Source organism: Patiria miniata, unplaced genomic scaffold, assembly GCF_015706575.1.
Source record: "Patiria miniata isolate m_02_andy unplaced genomic scaffold, ASM1570657v1 HiC_scaffold_29, whole genome shotgun sequence".
In the NCBI taxonomy this organism is placed as follows: Eukaryota; Metazoa; Echinodermata; class Asteroidea; order Valvatida; family Asterinidae; genus Patiria; species Patiria miniata.
This window is the reverse complement of record NW_024037068.1, coordinates 26,654,976-26,677,388: the sequence shown is the minus strand read 5'-3', so window position 1 is coordinate 26,677,388 and position 22,413 is coordinate 26,654,976. Positions and strand designations below refer to the sequence as shown.

The window sequence follows — 22,413 nt, the reverse complement described above, 5'->3', positions numbered from 1 at the left end:
GGAAGTTCAGTACAGCTATGGTGTGAACAGTTTAGTATCAACGAAAAACAAAACAAAATAACACCTAACGAGGATAACATGTGATTGAACTTAAATGAGTATGCGTGGCCCATTTGGCCTTAACCTATCTCCGGAAGGACACATGGATTCCTGAAAACATTGTTTTCGCAGCAGCTGACGGAAAGACACTTGATATTAAACGAGCTTTAAATTAAAGAGAGCAAAGTGAATACCCAGTAAACAGAGAATAGATGACTTAAAGAGAAACCCATTTAATTGTCTATTTTGTCTTCGTAATGAACAAATGTATATCTCCTCAAAAACCTGAAACTCTTGACAGAATTATCTCGTGTCCCCCCCAAAAAAATTATTCAGACCCAATTTTATTTGTAATATATATAATATAAATCTGTTGAAAGGTATACTTTAGAAGTCAATGTATAATATTAGATGAATAATCATTAGCCTTGTATTCGTAGTCCATTTTATGCTACTTGCATTTTCCATCATTGCAGCTAGGGGGGGGGGGGGGGTGTTGAGGGTGGCGCACGCCCCCAATGAAAAATAATCGTCCCCCAGTGCGCCCCCCCCCCCCCAGTGCCCCCTGGAAATTTTCAAATCAGAAACAAAATCCTGAAACCATGATTAGCGGGCTTAACATAAAGTGCCCTTTTTCAACATTTTAAAATATATTTTTAGGCGAAAACCAATTATTTTCAACATTATTTATTATTTTCAACAGCGCCGCCATTGGAAGATGGCGCCCACATCCCCCCCCCTCCCTTGCCAACCCTACTTTTTAATTTTACGGAGGCTGGTGTGCGGTGAAAAAAAAAAACATGTCTACCTTTGAGCACGTGTTCATCGTGATGACAATTTAACTCCAGAACAACATAAATTATAATCATAATTCCCATGTCAAAACCTAAACAAGATACGTGCAACGTGTACAACTTAGATGAGTTCAACAATTATACGTGTAGATGTATTTAAAAAAAAAATGTTCTCACCTGTAAGAAAACAGGACAGTCCTACCGCTAGGAGGCAAATGTTGGCTACTGGCTTCATTTCCTACAATGTGTTGTGGCTGTTCAACAAAACTGAACCTTTAGTCCTTTACAACAATAGTTTTATCTGTCTTCGCGTTATTCTATTAATTCGTCCTGTCAAATGAAAACTGTCAAAAGAAGGGACTACTTCGTTTTCATCCCGGAAATATGTCGCTTTCAGTGTTGAACTGTTTTGAAGAAAGAATGTTTAGGCTCAGGGTTATAAATGTATGTGTTATGTTACCGCACGTGACAAACGTGTGTTACAGGAAGCTATGGAGGGCGGCATGCGTATGACCTGCATCCGGTGATCTTGTGAGGGATACTGTAAACATGTTAATGGGCAGCAAGGGCGCAAAGAAATTAATCAACAGGCAAGTTCGATTGGGGATTTGTGGTTGACTAGCGGTTGATTCCAGGCTGTGCTGCGCCAGCGCGCTGATTACAAAGTGCGATCGTCTCTGGTCGAAGAATGCTGGAACTTGGAAACGATACTTCTCCACTGGCAGATCCATTGGGGCCGGGGGGGGGTATTGGAAAGGGTCACTCCCACCTCCTCCTTCCGACTGACCATTGACCTATGTTGATTATGCACACTAACAAATGCACATTTTCCTTTAAGTTCCAGGAATAACGTCATTACTCAGTATTGCAAATCCTGATTCATTGCTACAGGTCCCCTAATACCTTGACTGCAAGCCTCATTCCCCCACTCAAAAATCAATAAATAAATTGACTTTAAAACCTAAACAACTCCTTTGGTAAATCTTGCTGTGCCACTGTTCGCGTTCCTGGTTCCTCGCTCCTCGCTCAATTTGTCTACAATGTGTGTCAAAATGGTGTGCCCGGGAATTGGTAATCAACACCAGCCACTGTGGTCTCAACTCCATTAATATACCATGGACTGGTTCTAGTGTGTTTGAGTTCAATAGTTAATGCATAGCTCGTGCTAAGACTGGCAACTAGCCTCCGCAATCGAGGGACCTTGTCGATGTCACGGCAGTGAAATGACGCAACGGGAAATTAGTTTAACAGGAGACGATTGATTATTTGTTTTTCTGTTTCGTTGGTAACCTGACATTGGTTGTTCGTCCGGTCTGTATGTTGCAGGTGCATACACTTGTTCGCAAGGCCAAAAGGTAACAAGTCAAAACATCAGCGAATCACGCGCGGTTGTTATGATCAACTGAAACAATTATGAAATTGAAGACAACAGTCAAACTGGAAAATAATCAAAGCATACTTACCGACAACAATTCTAGCGAGGTTGACCCATCATAAATTTTCATAAAATCCAGATTTCTGATACATAACAGAGCACCAGTACTTCCCACTATCAACTGTAAACTCCAGTGAAGAGATGGTTAACACGCTGCTGCTACTTGTCACTCTTTTTCCAAAATCTTGTTTTATAACTGCCGACTGCGAAAGAAACAATTGCAAAGACAGGGGAAGGAAAGATATTCCTCGTACGGATAAAAAACAGTTCATTTTTCAAATAAACCAATTATCAAAGCAGTGTGTATAATTCAATTTGCTGTAATATGTTGTTTGAATATCTCCAGGTAAGTCATGGTCTTCTATTCTTCCTTAGAAAGTCAAGAACCTTTTCTCAAGAAACATCCATTCCAGTCCAATACATCGAAGTCCTTGAAATACAAATATTGTGAGCAGCTGCGATTTTTGGTTTCCTTGTGTATCAGTCAATTAAAGTAAATTCCTACCAGGTATAAAGCAGGTCAACACAAATGCAACAAGGTACACACTTTCTACTGACGCCATTTCCCGCTCCTAGCCTTGGCTGTTGACCGAAACGTCGGAATGTCTCTTGATCTGGATCCGGATGCTCAATATCGTGTATTTGATGAACCCACTGTTCAAGCTTGTTGAAAGTACATACATGTACACATAGTAGGAAGGCAATGCTATGTGATCCCGGAAGTCTGCTTTTGTCGGGGCTGAATGAGTGTTAGATACGTTTGACAGATGGTGAATATCGAGCAGGTCTTTCATGGACATCCATACTTCCTAACTGTTTTAACAATCTGGCGAAGTTAGACGTCTCATTATCTGAAACAATTATTCTACGAAGTCAAAGGCAATAATAAAAAGTTGGACACAGCACTGATGGGCAATGTTATTTTTCCAACATTTACATTAAATTACCTTATTGTTGGAATAATTCGGGTAAAAATTATTCCAGTGTTGGGAAGATCTGTACAAGAGTGACTCGGCAGTTGGTGTAATGCAGAAATGAAATGAGTGAAATGGAATGAACATCAGTGGCATAAATCGGTGTTGGCAAGGAGGGGGGGGGGGGGCGGGAAAATCCTAATATTGAGCAGCCAGGCGCGGATCCAGAGGGGGAGGGGGGCAAACACCCCCCTTCCCCAGCTCTGACTTAACTTTTTTCCATATAAAAAAATAATGTGAACCCTCCCCCTACCCCTACTCTGACAAAAAAAAGATACTGGTAAGAATGTCAGCCTGTGCACAAAGTTCGGACAGAGCAAGCTGGGTTACGGGGGTATTTCTATTCTGTAATATAGTTTTAATGATGGTCGGATTTGAACAGCGCCCCCATTGAAAGTATGGTTCAAACCCCCCCCCCCCCCACCCCACCACTATTGATTGTATGGACGCCGATTGTCTGGAGAAAAAAAATGTCTACATTTCAGCATTGATTTGCTGATGAACCCCCCCCCCCCCCCCTGCAAAAAATCCTGGATCCGCCCTGGCACCCCCCCCCCCCAGCTCGTGACAACTGGGGGAACAAAACCACTTTTATTTCAATGCTTATGAAGCAGTAAATAATGTTGTAGAGTTGACCGGATTACATATTCAAAACGGCTCAGAATATTGTCAGAATAGAACTAAAAAAAGAAAGATAAACTACAATTTTCTTGCACGGATACAGTCTGTTTGTAATTAGTTGCCGTGTAAATCAAAATACACACAAAAAAACCCTTCAATCTTTCAAAGTAATGCTATCTTTGTGTGCAGCTGACATTATGAGAAAATTAAGGCTTCCAGGTTTCCAAACAGCACCACATCAACATGGGGCGGATCCAGGAATTGTGCAGGGGTAAGTGCCCCCCCTTGCCCCCCCCCCCCCTCGCGACGCCCATGCGTCATTCAATATTTGTTGTTCTTCCTGATGTGTAAGAAATAGGCCTACTAGTCTAGCTGTGTGGCCTGTGACAGGTTTCGGCCGTTAAACGTAACTTCAACTAAACGCCTGTGCGGCTTTCTCCAACCAATGAACTGTAGACCTTGAGGTGACCTCACGGCTACGAGGACAAATCCTGAAACTTGGATTCTGAATTCAACAGCTGGGAGGAGGGTATGGGCCTAATGGGCTCCGTGCACAAGACTATACCCCCTCAACGGTTACAATGGGAGAGTTGGTTGAGACCATCGGGGGGGGGGGGACTTGCGCTCAAAATATACAACATTTTCAATTCCCAATTCAGAATAAGGCAAATCCAGACCCCCTTGAAATATCCGAAAATTAGATCTAATAAATGCTTACCATGCAGTTATGCATGGACCAATAATGATGAGAATAATTATTATGCATGTTTCTGGTGGTGGAGGGTCAAACAGAACGTAAAAGACAGGGATATTGGTTTCACGTTGTTTATTTTGTCACTGAAGAACGTGAATGGGTCATCCAAGAACACAGTTTGCAAATAGAAAAAAAAATAATAAAAACGAGTAATAAATCACTGCAATCGTCACTGCTAAATGAGAAATACATGTATATTAATGATTGAATGCTTAAATGAGTTGATAACCAGCTATAAAACACGGCACATCTTTAGATAAAAATCAAACATCTATTGCCTCCTTAATAAAAAAAACATATATTTACATCCTTATTAATTGCTACGATTTACATTGAAAACACTGAAAGGTGTTTTTTGACAAAACAGCAAATATGCATGTTTTTATGCATGACTTGTATGTTCTTAAAACATAAAAGTCTTTTCATTTGGTTTTTGACATGAAAGGCCAATGAAATGCCTCACGGATGAGAGAAAGACCCAGCTATTTTGGATCACGTCCTCCCACTAGTGGCGTAGTCAGGGTGGGGCACGTTCTCAAATTCCCCGTTGGTGTCCCATACCAAAAATCAGGAATTTGCCGCTTTTCATGGAAGTGTCTTCTTGAAGTATTTGTTTAAGATGATTATGTTGTTTTCCTTTAAGGCCATACGACTTTGTGAAATGTGAATACATGTGTACATTGACACGCAAATAGAGCCCCCTCTAACGCCAAAATAGGTTCAGCCCCCCCCCACCCCCCCCCCCCCCCCTCGCTTTTCTAATTTGCAGCACTCGTGGTGACCGGTGGCCTGGACATATCGGGAAAATGTTGTTGGGTCTGCTCTGGTTCCCCCGCCTGCTCCCCCAGGGCCTCCCCGCTCCCCCTCTCCCTCCCCTCCCCGAAAAAAAGCCTGGCTACGCCACTTCCTCCCACCAGGCCCAACAACGGCGTAAACCCCGGCACGTTTAACGTGGCTCCCGGTGCCAGTAGGCGTCATCCGGTTGGGCATTCTTCCTTGGTAACAGAAATGGACTGCCTCAGTTGCTATTACGACATTCGTTGGATGAGCAAGCATTGTTGTTACATATGGTTTCCCCTTCTGTACATAAAAGGATAAATACATTACCCATAGCGGCCGTAATACAAGCAACTCTTAAACACTTCGGGAACAATCATCGTTATTAAAGAATAGTTTAAGGAATTGTTCTCAATATAGGATAATTAAAGTAACTAAGTAATAGGCTCTTCTATACCTACAATGGTACGATGGTACTAGTCTTCATCAAAAAAAACCTATCGGTTGTTAATCAAAACGGTATTATTCTTTCATCCTGTTTCATAAAAGTGCGCCCTCACAAGATTAAAAAACCAACATCATAGACTAACAATGGTGCGATAGTATGAAAAATCGGACACCTCGTGATACACTGCAAAATAACGCGCCATGATTGAGCATTTTGATTGTGTTGGGCCATTAATGGCATACATTTGTACAAGTAAAACTGCCGTTGGGATTATAGTTTCTGCGTTATTATGTAATAGTAGCAAGTTTGATAATACTATTCTAGTTGTTATCGCTGTTTTCCCCTGTAAAGTATGATCTTCAATGTTTCAGATCTTCTCATCAGGTGAATCGGGAATCGTCACTTCGTAGTCAAATTCTTGGTAGTCTGACAGAGCTATGTAATCCTAGCAAGAAAGAGAAAAAAATATATAATTTAACGTAATAATTTGCACTGAAATGTATCTGGTTGTCATAGTATTAAAGAGATCCTGTATAGTTTTGATGGAGGTGCTGGGTCGGATGGGAACAGATAACTGTATTTGATTAGTTACCCTGGAATAAGCAAAAATGTTTAAATACAGTTTGTGGAATTTCAATGTATTTATCGGGAATATCAGTAAATATATGTATTGCTATTGAAACCCGTGGTAGATTACCAAACAACAGAGTAGCATCCAATAGTCGTTTACAGTAAAGGTACTGAGGCTCAGTGCGTGAATCTTTCATTCGGATATTCGGAACACAGGAACTTCACTCGAATCGTTCGAGACTTTCCTATGAGTAAATGGGCACACAATGGCATATGAAGCTATATGTGCACTGCATGGTACAATAACAGCTCGAGATACTGCCGAACTGGCACCCTGCCTTGCACAACTTGAACGCTTCAGATGGCTTAGTAGACTGGGAACCAGTGTCGTAACTTGTCCAACATGTGATGAGATGAATACAGATTTACTTACATGCGCTCCCTCCAGCAATTTCTCAAGTTTCCTACCGATCTCAGTGAACGACGGTCGTGCTGTGGGCTCCTCCTCCCAACAAGCCAGCATCATTTGGTACCTGTGTGAATATAATCAGACGTGTACTATTTTTGCCGTTAATTATATCGGTACCTATTATAAACAACACACACACATTGTTACAGTTATGAATGCTTTAGCCTCTGTTGAATGTTTGAACGTGTAAACACTCCAAAGTGATTTCTGAACATTTTTCCTTTGAAGGGCTGAAAAATATACGTATGGATGTTAAGGTGTGAAGTCCAAATATAATATGTTGTTTACGTTTGCGTTTATCTTCCATAATTGCTTTGGAAATCCATATAAAAAATAATATCACTGTCCAGTTGTTTGGTCGGACGTGAAACAAAAAAAGTACATTGACATTGGTGGTTATTTTACCGATTGAGCGACTAAATGCTATGGTCCCCGGTCCTCAATTTGTCAATCTCTGTCATCAAGGAGTTTGTTTGCATTAATGCATTTAGGACCATCTAAAGTTCCAACTGTTTTCAGTAAATAATTTATAATGCGTAATTAATGAAGTGATTGTTTGTCTCTTACAATTCGTCTTGACAATGTTCTGGTCTTGGCATGCGGTATCCTTCCTGCAGCTTGCTTATCATTGTCTTGAAGCTCATGGTGGGATAAGGACGAGCACCTGCAACGAAAAATTATCACATAATATGAGATATTTGATTCAGTTTGATATGCTCCGATGGTACAGCTGAAACACTTTAAACAACTTCGTGTTCTTCGCAACTGTGGCTCATTGCTAACATTTCGAAATTTAGTTCAAGTGGCGGAGAGGGTTCGTTGAGGCGTTGCAGTCAACACTGATAAACAGACTAAAGGCAAAAGCAAACATATCAACATTTGCAATAGGGGTGACGACGATATTTAGATAACATATGACGAATTTTGAATTTGTTTCCCCATTTTTTTCAAGATATGAGAGAGGGTTCTTTGGGGCATTGCAGTCAAAAAATACAAGAGCTTGAGGCCTGAAGCAAACAAGTCAAGATTGTCAATATTTAGGGAACTTCATGTGACATTTGGGAACTTTGTTTCCATTTTTGTTTATATTACTTGCAAATGTGTTCATTGTCGTTTCAATCATGACTAACAATCTAAAGGCATGATAATCAAATGAAGGTAGGAGAGTGTGTTATTGCGCTGCTAATCCATAATAAAGGAAAATCTCTGTGGTAATAATGCTAATAGGATGCCATGAATACTTATACATTTTAAAACTCACCAAGAGTAACAATCTCCCATAGAAGTATGCCATAGGACCATACGTCACTCTCTGCTGTGTACACGTCATCAACAACCGATTCCAGGGCCATCCAACGAATAGGTAACCGAGCCTTGAAAAGAAGACAACATGTTTTTAGTTTTAAGCTTTTTTGTCACACTTACGACATCAGATCATGTTGGATCCGAAATCACTGTTCAGTAACTCGATTATGTTTAATCTGCGCGTGCGCATTTCAAGATTTGGTGATTTCAGATTTGAATGTACAGTGCTTCAAACAATATTTTGGGAAATTTAATCCAAAGTCATGTTTTATTGATACATTAAATTGCAGGCTCAAAACCGTAACATTTTGTTGAACACCTGCACAGTTGGAAATCAGAACCCTTTGAAACATTTTCTTTTACTGATTCGAAAAAGACTTAAGAAAAAAGGGGTTTGGTACTTTGAACCTTGAAAATATTTCTACTTGACATACAGTTACAAGTGGGAATACACAGAGTTTATGAGTAGAAAAAAATGAAACAGAAAACAAAGGAAAGTGTCTGGCATGAACTTGTCAAAGTTCAATACCTCAGACTTCCGTTGGTACACTCTCATATTCTTGACGTCACGGGCGAGTCCGAAATCAGACACCTTACAGATCATGTTCTCACCCACAAGGACATTACGAGCAGCCAGATCTCTGTGAATGCACTGTGTATCAAAAGACAGGATATCATCAGTTCGTTGGGGAGTTAAGTTGGTGTGGTGCTTTCCTCTACTTCCCCTATGTTACCCGGGTTCGAATCCCGCCCATGCCCACTTATGGATTGGCTTTTCAGTCTCTGATTCTGTGGCTTTCCCTTAAATTATCCTTTCACTTCTGCAAAGAACAGTTCTTTATTGTACTGTCACTTTTTTGGCACTTTGACGATTTTTTGGTTTCTTTACTGGACATTATAGATATAACGAAATACATTTTAAAAATAACCTACATACAACGGTGGCCTAATTGGCACGGATAAGTGTTGACCATCATCACCTATTTGGATTTTGTTTTCTCACTAATCGCATTTGATAGAGAGGCAAATAAGTCACAAGTCATCACATGTACATTGCAACGGGCACCGCAAGTTGTTCAATCCCGTGTCAAATCACAAGTTACTCAAGTGAGATTTGACGAAGATGTTACTTGTCAGTGGCCATCCGCTGTCACTTGTGACTTTACTCGTGAGTTAGTTCTGATTTCGAATTCATTGCATATTGATCAGCCTTGAAGGCTACGTAAATCCAGCAGCAGTCGCAAACTGATGTATATCTATTACAGAAATATTAACACTAACCTGCTGTGAAGCCAGGAATGCCATTCCATCAGCAACGTCTGCAGCGAACTTGATGAGGTCCCTAGATGTCAGAGATTTGCTTCTACCGTGCAGGTTGCTATACACCTGCAACTTGCCTTTGCCTCGACTACTCGTCAAGAGTTCCTTGAGTTGACCTTTGGACATGTACTCCATGATGATATAAATTGGATCTGATAAAAGCAGAATTGTTTTTTGAGTCATTTGAGAACTAAAAATCTCTGACAGAATATTGGGAATATTTATTATGTTAACAACCATGGACAATAATCACTGGGTTTTTTAAGTGGACGTCTTGGTGCATCACTGAATAGCATAGGCTACTCGTAGACTCTTATTTTTTCTGTTAGTATGTGTTAACGAAAACAATGTGATTTCCCCAAAACAGGTGTCAAGAAAGCACTAAATAATTTGATATGTAATGAGATGACGCAAAAAAGAGTCTTCAAATTTAATACAAGTGTTAATGATCTACCTCTGTCAATGCAAAATCCGAAGAGTTTGACGACATTAGAGTGACTCAGAAGCTTTTTCATGAAGTCCAATTCCCTGAGAAGATCGCGTCGCTGCGTGACATCCGCGTCGTCTGCACATGAAATAGCCGTCAGAAATAATTTTGAATAATGCATCTTAAAGAACAGTATGTTGGAAATTATATTTTACGCTCATGTAGGCTGGTTACTTGGTGTTAACCCCTCAATTAGAAATTTCAAATACTTGGAATAACAATGATGAAAAATAATATCAAAACAAAGTACTTAGCAATTAAGCGATGCTGTTTATTCAAAAGTAATTGACGAACTGTTCTTGTTAATGTTTTCATTTGTATTTTTTACTCGATATAGTATATTACCTCTTACAGTTTTGACAGCCACTTGCGTTACAGTTCCCTGCTGGACGATACCGTTGGCTTTCCCAAGTAAAACCCTCCCGAAGGCGCCTTGTCCAAGTTCACGAACGATCGTCAGCTTTTCTCGCGAGAACTCCGCGAGAGTTTCAGAAATACTGGCGTAAGTCGATGCAGCTGGGTTGGAGCTCCCGCCTACGGCCATGATTTGTAGGGGCACGTCTGCAGAAAGGTTGCAATGAAGAAAGACAGTACCAGGAATAGGACCAGGAGAGACCAATTACCAGTAATGTTGAATTGGGGATCAAAATTCAGCTCCTTAGTGTGGTGTTTCCATTGAGGGTAATGTGAAACATTACAGCTATGTGTTGTCGTTCACACCTTCATAGTGTTAAGCAATATAGCGAAAATTTGAAGAAAAAAAAATGTTTCCCTTATTTTTTCCATTCATAAACTGTGGAAAAAAACACAAGTTCAAACATGATCTATTCAGCATCTTACCCAAGTCTTGGTATTCCACTGCTTCGTTGATCACCCCTCGTTTGTCTTCTGGTTTGAATTTCCTGGGGAAATACGTTGATAATGATTCCTTATTTTTGTAAAGCCAATTTACAAATATTTCGATATATTGTTACCTATTGTTGCTTACACATTGTGTAAAAATGTGATTTTATTACTTACGGTATTGAAATACGATTCTTTGTTTCTGCAATAAAAAAAATCATAAAAGTTTAATTGGACTTTGAAAATATGAACACGAATTTATGGTCCATATTAAGGAATGTTAATCATACCTGTTTTTGTAGAACCGCATCGAAATCACTTTGCTAAGTGAGTGTTATAATCATGACTAAACGAAACAGCTTAACAGAATAAGGATACTCTGAACTATGATGACACTATAAACTTTGGTATATGACATTTTTGTGACAGAACCACAACTGATTTGAATCGGGGTCCCCGAATGGTTTGAAATGTTTTAAATCAAAGCCTGGTGGCGACATCTAGGATGGGAAAACTCAATTACAATTACCTCGTTTTAGTCCTCTTCTTTTGGTATACATAATTATCGCAGCATTCAGTGTAATGCTGATTATTGAAACGATGGCCAGAATCACAATGCCAGCGATCAATCCTGCATTACTCGACTGTCCCACAACTATGGGAGCACAAAAAAGTGGAAACAAAAACAGGCAAAAAATAGTGAAACCGATTGTTATATGTCCTTGTGGTATTTATTTTTGTTTGACTGGTAATTGACCTTTTATCCCAACTTATCATCTGCAAAAATGCCAGTTACTTGAAATTGTTCTTGTTTATGATAACCTTCATAGGGACATTAAGTGCGTTATATGGGATATATACAATCACGTGACTTACAATCGATTTTTGACCGTAAATGTGCGCTTTGCGCATTGTGCAGTTTTGCCGTTCATGTCTAGTAAAGTCATCGGCCAAAATTATTTTCAATAGATTCACATAACTAGACCGGTTTGTCCGATCTCAAACCGGTTTGACTGACCTGTTATTGCGGTAGTCGCCTGACTGCACAAGTCTCCATAGCAGTATCTAGACCGGTTTGACTGATCTCAAACCTGTTTGACTGACCTGTTTTTGCGGTAGTCGCCTGACTACACAAGTCTCCATAGCAGTATCAAGACCGGTTTGTCCGATCTCAAACCGGTTTGACTGACCTGTTTTTGCGGTAGTCGCTTGACTACACAAGTCTCCATAGCAGTATCTAGATCGAGCCTCGCGTAGAGCCAAGTCTGTGTTTGTCTCAAGACACTCGCCGTAGTAAAACCAATCATCTTGATTGGTTAGACGTGTTTCAAGCCGCAAACACGACGAGGTGTCGCCATCTTGAGGAATGCCATCAACTGAGATGATTCCATTCTCTTGATTTGTGGTCACAGATATATCTAAAAACAAATACAAAGGCAAACCCTGGAAATATATATATATACGGAACAAATCTATAAAAGACACAAAATAAGAAATTAAACAAAATTGAAGTATTATTAGTGTTTGCTGACAGGGATATACTTTATCCTATTTCCCTATTTCTACAAAGATTTTGTGATCGTATTATGCAAATCTGATTTAAACAGAAATAATTAAAATTGTCTGAACAGATTGGTTGAAATGTCGGCAACAATTCTCGTTAAAAAAACCCCAAACTTTTCAAACAGGAAACAAGTATTTAAATCACTCACCTAACGTTTCTGGCGTATCAGCTGCGTGTGCCATTTAAAAGAAAAAGAAAAAAAACTGTGTTCAATACCGGATTTACATAGCACAACAAAATCCATTGATCCACAACAAGCGACTTATCATGAACTACACTGTGAATTGGTAATAGCTCTAATTTATTTTGTTGAATCAACAATGAATACTGTGGTGTGAGAGAAACAAAATGCTGAACTTACGTAGAGTTGTCACAGTCCTTCTGACGTTTTGGCTTACGTCGTAAGCATTCTCAGCATAAACCTCGATCTCATACTTGGTGTACGGACTCAAACCATCAATCACGTGCATCACGACGCCATCGGAGATTCTCACCCGAGTGTTGGGATCAAACCCTGTCGTTGTGTCAACTTCCCGGATGTTGAAATAAAACCACTTATGTTCGCCGACGTCGATGCCAGGACGCCAAGTTATTGTGACAGATGTCGCTGTGACTGAACCCTGAACAACGGACACATTTTCCGGTGGTAACGGTGTGACTATGGTGCAAAGGACACACAAACATAAGACCTAGCTAGCTTTGTACGTACTCTGTTTAAAATAGTCCTTTAAAAAGGCAAAATGTACCTGTTATGGAGTTGAACGAATATTGTGGCAATGTCATAATAAGCTTCCTATATTAATTTTGTGCCTGAGTGCACTGACCTAGTCTAGCTAAGCGTGCGCTTCGGATATTACTTTCTATAAATAGATCACTAAAAAGTTTGGCTACTCCAAGTTGTTACATTGTAATACATTTTGTTAAGCTGTGCTTTTCTAAGCTGGGAATCAGCAGTTGTGGTACAGATGGCGATGTGGCAGGATGACTACAGAGTATTTTGCTGCCAACAAATGCAATAAATTTTCACGTTTATGCAGACGAAACCCAGCTCTATACAGAATTTGATCCAAAGGTTGCCGGTGATTTTGATCGTGCATTAACCATGCTTTCCACTTGTATTTCACGGATCAATAATTGGATGGTTAATAACAGGTTGCAACTTAATCAAGACAAAACCGAATTCTTCGTGTTTGCTTCCCGAAGGTCGTCAACACATTACCACAGCTTCAGGTAAAACTTGGAGACATCTGCATTAATCCATCCACCACTGTAAAGAATCTAGGGGTCAACTCATTCTTTGTTGTTGCCCCAAAATTGTTGAATCAACTGCCGGTTGATATCAGGGAAGTGGCGTCTACTGCGATCTTCAAGCGCCTACTCAAAACACACTTAATTCCCAATACATAATATTTGTTGTTGTTTTTTGTATATGATTTCTTTGTAATTTTCTGTAACTGTTTAAGCTGTTTGTTGTGAGGCGCTGTGATCGTTGTAGAGTGCCATACAAATGCTTGGCATTATTAATATTTTTATTATCAAAGTAAACTTGGTGCCAAGTCGGTAATTGTTTCACGTACGGTTACTGGCTCCACGCACGCTAAATATCCTTGCAATGTTAGTAGTCTGGTTCCCGGACCAAACGATGCTGACTATTTCTGATCAATTATCGACTTAGAGAAAAACGTTTTCAATTTTTTACAAGACATATGGAGTATTTTGAATCGCTAACAAACTCTAGGCGAGCACTGTGATTGGTTCAGATTCCAGAGTGTATTCTAGGCCGCCACGGAAGATCATTCTAATTACTTCGAGGGTTTGTACTTTGTGACGTGTGTACAAAATTCATTATAGGGCATACACGACTCAAATAAATCAAGTATATCACATTGATACATTTTATTTTTAAACACAATTGACCAAGCTGAGTGTATTGGTCGTTAAAACGTGGCCAGATCTGCAAACATGTCCCCGACATATTGAGAAGAACTACCCATGTAACGGAATGAATGAGTCCACAATTACGTAGTCCACGATTGGGTATCACCGCAAAAAATGCACTACATACGTATTGCGCTGCTTGCATATATGAATATCGGTGCGAACACATAATCCTCAAGTCGTTAGATTTGTTGCAACCCGGCCAAATACGTACTAGTCTCATACCAACCGGGCCGGTGGAGTTCGACTGAAGTTCAGGGACAAAATACAATTATCTAACGACTTGTCATCAAGTCTATCAAAAAAGTTAAGTTTCGTCTGGAGTTGGAAATCCTGTGTGTTTGTGTCCCCTTTTCTTGAGTTTTGCCGGAGGTTAAGGTTATTATTCATAAATAGAAATATGTCCTGTATCAAATCCCTGCACACAGTCTTCATTAATTATCGTAGTCATCCCATAAGTTATTTTACAGAAAACTCCACACATTCTGATAAAACAAAATATTGCAATTTCGGTCATTTTAACGAAAACATTTCTTTCGTCTCTGTAGCTCAGAAATATTTAGCAACAATTTGGACACAATTTTTTTTACTTACAGATTTTATTGGTGATTTATTGATTGAAAAAAATAAAACAGTCCTTCCATATGTTTGTAAAGTTTGTAAACCCCTCTCCCATAGAAAAAAAAACAGAGAAAGAGAAACAGCCAAGATTTGTCAGACAGCAGCCTATGTCGCAGAGGTATTTCGTCGGGGCAAAACAAAAACACTTTCAGTGTACATACCTCTGACTCGGACGTCGAATGAGCCTTCTCTTTCACCATCTGTCACTGAGTTGACAACACACCAGTATCGTGCCTCATCATCCAGTGTGACTGTATTGATTGTTAGTGGATATGAAGGATCATCTTTACTAAAGGTGTAATGAGCAGGATCCCTGTTTAACACATTATGGGTAGGTGTGGGAGTAAAGTCTATGAGGATATCAGACATCCTATAGTCAGTAACATCAAAGCCGCTTTTTCTCCACTGTAGCAACCTGAGACTGTTGGGAGAGGTTGGTGCGCACTGCAGGGTTATATTCGAGCCAGACTGAACAACATATAATCTATCTCGTACATCTGCTGGAACTGCATGATTGGGGATGGAAACAAGAAAAGAAGAAAGCATATAGATGAGAACATGTACAAAAACCGTTTAATGGACGTTCATATTTTTTTCAGAAACATAAAATGTATTGTGCAGCGTGTATGCATGCGTCAAATTCTACAAAATGGATAAATTGGGAAATCTCATTTTTTCTTGTGTGAACAGGGAAAAAGTGTTTACTTGGGTAAGTGAAATCATATGTGGAATATCATTCCGATTATGTGTAAAAACTGCTTTGTATGTATGTAGAGTATGGATAACCTTTTGACCACAAAGGACTGGCCGCTAACATGCTGGCATTATTGTCCAAGGTCATGAACAAAACTGGTCCCTAGATGAATAATTTTGCGAATTACGTAATTTTGCGAATTATGTTTACACAAACATAACCTAATGTATACGATGCAGCTGCACGCGCGATACGCGACACTGAATGTCATGGCGGAAGACGGACAACATAATGCAGATGCAGAATAAAAATGTACGTGTTGTTATGATATGTGAATTAAATTGCAGCGTTATGCACTTAATAGTTTTTCTGTTTATCAGAGGATTTTATTATTAATTTCCCTACACCTTCAAGGGTTGCATTACAGATCCTTTGTGAGATGTTTCTTTAGTTTAGGAAGCCTCCATACTTCAATTAGTATATTGTCCAAACCAGGAGCCTTGCCAAGCTTCATTTGTTTAATGGCTATGTTGACATCGGCTTGGGAGAACTTGCCAGTTCGGAGGTTAGGGTTTGTTTCGTAGACAGGATCAATAGAGATAGGGTCATTGGAGGCATTATCAGAGATGACTCGAACCCACAACATAACACCGCGAGGATCCCTGGCCGTCCCAAATCACGACCCTACCGACTGAGCTATCGCACTGATCGACAAATCCTGGAAATTCATGGTAATAATACTGCGTTTGTATCATTCAAGTATCATATAGGGCGTTCAAAACCCACGTATATGGATGTAGTTTGAAAAAAGAAAATTTGCGGCCGTACCGGTGTCATATAAAAATCCGACTCCTTTGAAAATCGGACTCATTTTTCCTTATTGGTTTATCCCTCGTACATGACAGGTCACTCTCCCATGTATGGTCCTAAAAATAGCACATTATCGTACTTATGCATGCGCAATACTACCAATGAGTCCATATTTCATGGAGTCAGATATTCACGCTACACCAGTACCTCGTAGAGCACCAAAAAACGGAAAGGAATGATGCGTGATATTATGCACAAAAATATGTAAATTGGACGCATGCACAACAGTGTTTGCAAAACCGGTCTTCGAATGCAAAACTGTAGTACTCGAGTTGTATGCATACACTAGATGGCCGAGTAAAGTGTCCAGCAACTTACCTACCAACCAACGAACCCGCCAACCCACCATCCCACCCACCCACCCACCCACCCACCCACCCACCCACCCACCCACAAACCAACATAAGCAGCTCAAGCCCATGGCGTGTTTCACACCGTTGTGGGCAAAATAGTGCTTCCGTTTCAGAGGCGCTCTATCACATCTGGAAGTTTAAAAGAGTATGTATGAAAACCCTCCCCCGAAAAAAAAAATATTGTTAGACAATTTTGTCACCCATGTCGTAAAATTAGCAAACTTTTAGTGTACATACCTACGACGATTACGTCGAAGTAGACATGTCTTTCACCATCTATCGCTGAGTTGACAACACACCAGTATCGTGCCTCATCATCATCAAATGTGACTGTATTGATTGTTAGTGGATATGTAGTATCATCTTTATCAAAGGTGTAATGAGCAGGATCTCTGTTTAACACATTATGGGTAGGTGTGGGAGTAAAGTCTATGAGGATATCCGACATCCTAAAGTCAGTCACATCAAAGCTGCTGTTTCTCCACTGTAGCAACCTGAGACTATTGGGTGAGGTCGATGCGCACTGCATGCTTGTAGTCGTGCCAACATTAACCCATGATGCAACTGACATAATTGGTGGAACTGCATAAATGGGAATGCAAAAACATAAGTGAGAAGATGTTTACAAAAATTGTTCAGTTGTTCACATTTTTTTGGCATCAAGAATTTATTGTGCAATGTGTACATGGTGCACACTCATACATTGCCGGATCGTTTCATCGGATTACATTTGATCAGTTTTCACCAACACAGTGCAAACCACCTTGGAATGAGGTCGCGATTATGTCACTTCGGGAAAAGTGGGGCAGTGGGGTTTTGTTAAATGTGGCCCTGGAATGCCAATTCTATTACGCGTATTGGTCTGCTGTGTTGGAGTCGTTGGTTCATCCAATGTGCATTCTTGAGGGTCGTCAGCTGGCACTTGAATTGTCGCACTTCATGTTTACGAGGTAGAGCTTTTGATGTTCATGAGGTGGAGCTTTTGGTGTCTCCTGACCTTTCCCTTTTCTATACCGATAAAAGTCTGCCCAAAGCTTTGGTCTAATGTGGACTTTGTAGTTAATCCATAAGTAGGATATGCTTTGTAACTTTTCTTGGATACTGTGTTTGTTCAGTGAATAACATTCACTGTGTGGACTCCCGAACAAAAGGGGTCCCCATAAACCAGGTAGCAGCGACGTTGTGTGGACTTGCCCACGTCCACACAGTGTTTCCCCCTCTCTTGAAAACAGGTTTAGAGGCATTTTGGGGTTAGGTTTACCTGTGGCAAAATGAAGAGAAACACTAAAGGGAATCATAAAAAATGGGTTGAAAGAGTTTTCACAGTGTGAGCAATCTGATTTGTTCACATGTTTTTCTTAACTTACCATAAGTTTACAGCCTACACAATACGCTGTACGCAGGCATGTTGTTTTTAGGGTTTACCATTGCGTTCTATCTTAGAAGCCAGGATATTTGTTATATTATTGTGAGTGCTGTTGCAGCTTTATGTCGAGCAACAACGAGCGAAGTAAAACAAAAACGCCCACACACAAATAACAAAAACCAACCAAACAAACAAAACAAACACACATCTGCACACTTATCTTGAATGTCCTGGTTTAGAGTGGCTTTTGAAACTAAAATTGCGACATGACTTTACTTCCGCACCTTTAACGGTGCAAAACGCAAGAATACATGTATATTGTTTTTCTATCATTATTTTATTCCTCTGGTGCAAGTGTAATTGTACATTCTGTATGTAAATGTAAATATTTGTGTCTCTTGTGGGCAATATTTCGGGAGCAGTTTGGTTCCTTTTCTGTTGCTGTCTTTTAATTTCTTTTTGTCTTGGTTTCGCTGTCTAATAAGAAATATAGTAAATGTAAAGGCAAACTAACTTGCACATATTTTTCTGACCAGAAATGTTCTAACGTTTTTTTTGACCAGCACATTCAAAATACAGACATCGTAAAAACGTTATTTTTAATCCAAACAAGTGATACCATAGTCACCTTCTGTTCTAATTATGTTAGGTACCGTTTAGGTTCTTTCGTAGAATGCCGCATTTCCCACTCTATAGTGTTTAAAACCAGTTACTGAGTGCTATCTGAGTTCCACGTGCAGTGTTATAACTTCCCAGCTATGAGCGACAGCCTTTTACGCGTTCAGCGTTTGATTAAACGTAAAAAAAAAACCAACATCACAGATTTAAACATTAATATCTAGATATCGGCGAGTAAATAAACCAGATTCGACTGAGTTTAATCCGCATTTAGTTTACCATCCTGAAACTACTAGTTGGTCTACAAGCTTTGCTCATGGATGACCACAAACGTCCTTACAAACAACTATCAGCATGTTTTACAGTCCTAGAGCCCAGAGAGGTTAAATTAGAATATTGCGCTAATTATGCCATTCATAGGATGTAAATCTTAAGATATTGACTGTTAATGAATTAAACAAGTGAGGTTTCATTGTCAGTATTATCCATTGAAAGAAATATGAGCTGCCTCATCTTTTCATATCAAAAGACCAATTGTACATTTACCCTTTTGAAAATAATATCAAAGTGAAGTTGTAATACACACATTTATTTACATTAGATTTATATTTGTTGGCAAACACATGGTTGTTTCGGCATTTCATTATTGTATTATTATGTCATGTTATAGAATGATGGGGCATACTAAAAAAATGCGTTGCAGAAAAAAAGAGAGGAACCTCGATATCTCAATTGCTTCTGTTTAAATCAGCCTAAAAAGGTCTTCCAAAGTTCTTGCTCATTATATTACTAAAATATTACATCAAATGGCATCTTAAACATAAGGGGAACGTGGATGAATCCACTGCACCTAATATAATCATTAAATGACATCAACAAGATAATGGGAGCCTGAATATCTCAACTGCTCTTATTTAAATCATCATTCCAAACGTCTTACCTTGAAATGCAAACAGCAGTGCGACGATAAAGCGTTGAATGGAGACGCAGGACATCCGGAAAGTTGCCATTTTGAAATGTTATGTTGAAAGTGTGAGGGAGGCCGATACAGAACACAGATTACCAGGGCCTATGTAGATATGGTTTGTGGAATTCAAGTTGCGGCCTGGTGTTCACCTTTATTGCATTACTGTATGTTTCCCACACCAAAACCTTGAATTCACCAATTACAATTCAGTAGAGAGACACAAAGTAAACATCACCATTATGAGCTTCAACTTCCCGGTTTAGAAATGCCCTTTAAAGTACTTCAGTTTTTTAACAGATAGAGCAATTACGATATTATGAGAAGGCCTATATTTTATCAGAATTAGTTGTGTGACCTATTCATCAATAAAAAGTAAATAACTTATTAACTCGATCCTATGTTTGCAAGTAAAAGGTCAAGAGTAGAGACATTCCTACAAATGGGAACGCCCAATTGCATGTGGAGCGCGGCTATGTGCGAAAATAAAAGATGGCTACCGCTGATTGAAAAGAGGGGAAACCAAAGATAATAGGAAAATAATAGATCCCAGGACACTATAACAAATTGGCAAAGACAATCGCACTGTATGATTAATACTTTTTTTTTCATTCAATATTATATACTGCTCCTTTTTTAAACGAGTGATTCCAAATGTATGCACATAAATCAACGCAAGTTGCGTCAGGGGCCCAATACTGCCATCTTGTTTCTTGACGTTATTCATCTATACTCCCCACTAAGTTGGGAGTGAAACTCTTGCTCGCGAATACCGTTACCTTGTTGCTTCTCGTCATTCGGAACCCTGTTCTCGGGTTCATCATTCCAGAGGATGGGGTTAAGAATACGCCCATTATGTCATCCGATGAAAACATCTATTCATTTACACACCGGTTTTCATCGTTTACGACGGGTTACCACTCAACGCTCCGGACCCAGGAACCATTGGGTTTAAATAAATATGTCTGGGATCTAAACAAAACAACGTACGACGACCCCGGATATCATGCCAACCTTCCTCATTCAAGCTCGCAAAACACTGGATCTTTCTATTTTACTCTCTTTTTATTTTAATCACTATAAACTGCTTTATTTTAATCATATATACAATGGTAAATTTGAAAGGTTTCCAACCGGTTTAAGGCAGGTATTTATTGACCTTATTAACCTTGTTGCGTCCGCAATGTATGAACAAAGATCACCAATTCTTTAATTCACCTTTAGTGCATAATTGTATGCATGCATGCGTATAGATCAACAGAGACAATTAGTGCAAGAGATTACTCACTATTATCGATATAACAATATTTTGTTGTTCGACAGGTTTCGGCATTTCAACGTAACTTCAACAAAACGCCAATGCGGCTTCCTCCGGCCAAAGAACTGTAGACATTGAGGTGACCTCACGGCTACGAGGACACATTCTGAAAGATTGAGTCTGAATTCAAAGACATTAACTGGAGGAAAGGTATGGGCTCCGTGCACAAGTACCCCCTCAACGGTCACAATGGGAGGGTTGGTTGAGAACTGGGGGGTGGGGGACTTGCGCTCAAAATATACATTTTAAATTCCCAATTCGGAATAGGCAAATCCAGACCCCCTTCAATTATCCGAAAAATTAGATCTAATAAATGCTTATAAGAAACATAGCTTACATCTCTAATCAGCAAGTGATCACAATTGATCCATGTTATGTAAACTGAGCAGACTGTTAAGTTATTAATCATATCAGGTTATGCATGGACCAACAATGCATGATGAGAATTATTATTATTACATGTTTCTGGTGACGGAGAGTCAAACAGAACGTAGAAGACAGGGACATTGGTTTCACGTTGTTTATTCTGTCACTGAAGAACGTGAATGGGTCGTCCAATAACACTGTTTGCAAATAGAAAAATGTTAATAAAAACGAGTAATAAATCACTGCAATCATCACTGCTAAATGATAAATACATGTATATTAATGATTGAATGCTTAAATGAGTTGATAACTAGCTATAAAACACGGCAAATCTTTAAGTAAAATTCAAACGTCTATTGCCTCCTTAATACCAAATATATTTACATCCTTATTGAGTACGATTTACATTAAAAACACTAAAAGGTATTTTTTTGACAAAACAGCAAATATGCATGTTTTTATGCATGACTTATGGCCCTACGACTATGAAATGTGAATGCATGTGTACATTGATACGCAAATAGAGCGCCCCCTAGCACCAAATCAGGTCCAGCCCCCCCCCCCCCGCGCTTTTCAAATTTGCAGCACTTGCGGCGAGCGGTGGTCTGGACATTTAGGGGAAATGTTGTTGGGTCCGCTTTGGTGCCCCTCATACTGGTGCCCCCCCCCCCCCCCGCTCTCTCCTCCCCCCCCCCCCCCCCGCGCCCTCCTCCCCCTCCCTCCTCCCCCCCCCCCTTTCAGAAAAAAAGACTTACTACGCCACTTCCTCCCACCAGGCCTAATAACGGCGAAAACTCCGGCACGTTTTACGTGGTTTCCGGCTCCAGTAGGCGTCAACCGAGTGGGCATTCTTCCTTAGGAACAGCAATGGACTGCCTAAGTTGCTACGACGACATATGAATCGG

General features: G+C 39.8%; 1 protein-coding gene across 1 annotated transcript; it reads right to left on the bottom strand.

Moving 5' to 3' along the window:
* Positions 1-5,952: 5,952 nt before the first annotated feature.
* Positions 5,953-19,870, bottom strand: LOC119735333 (angiopoietin-1 receptor-like). Its single transcript, XM_038209029.1, has 16 exons — positions 19,801-19,870; positions 17,114-17,458; positions 15,121-15,465; positions 12,762-13,058; positions 12,549-12,569; positions 12,027-12,254; positions 11,353-11,491; positions 10,834-10,904; positions 10,339-10,554; positions 9,961-10,071; positions 9,468-9,658; positions 8,716-8,838; positions 8,143-8,254; positions 7,449-7,545; positions 6,846-6,945; positions 5,953-6,287 (listed from the first exon to the last, which is right to left on the bottom strand). The coding sequence occupies exons 1-16, from the start codon at positions 19,868-19,870 to the stop codon at positions 6,210-6,212; spliced, it is 2,544 nt and encodes an 847-aa protein (XP_038064957.1). The 3' UTR covers positions 5,953-6,209.
* Positions 19,871-22,413: the final 2,543 nt, after the last annotated feature.

Coding starts and splice junctions, on each gene's coding strand:
- LOC119735333 (XM_038209029.1), bottom strand. CDS start 19,870: ATGGCAACTTTCCGGATGTCCTGCGTCTCCATTCAACGCTTTATCGTC. Junction 17,459..19,800: donor ACTGCTGTTTGCATTTCAAG/GTAAGACGTTTG, acceptor CCATTTATGCAG/TTCCACCAATTATGTCAGTT. Junction 8,255..8,715: donor TGTACCAACGGAAGTCTGAG/GTATTGAACTTT, acceptor CTTCTTTTCAAG/GCTCGGTTACCTATTCGTTG.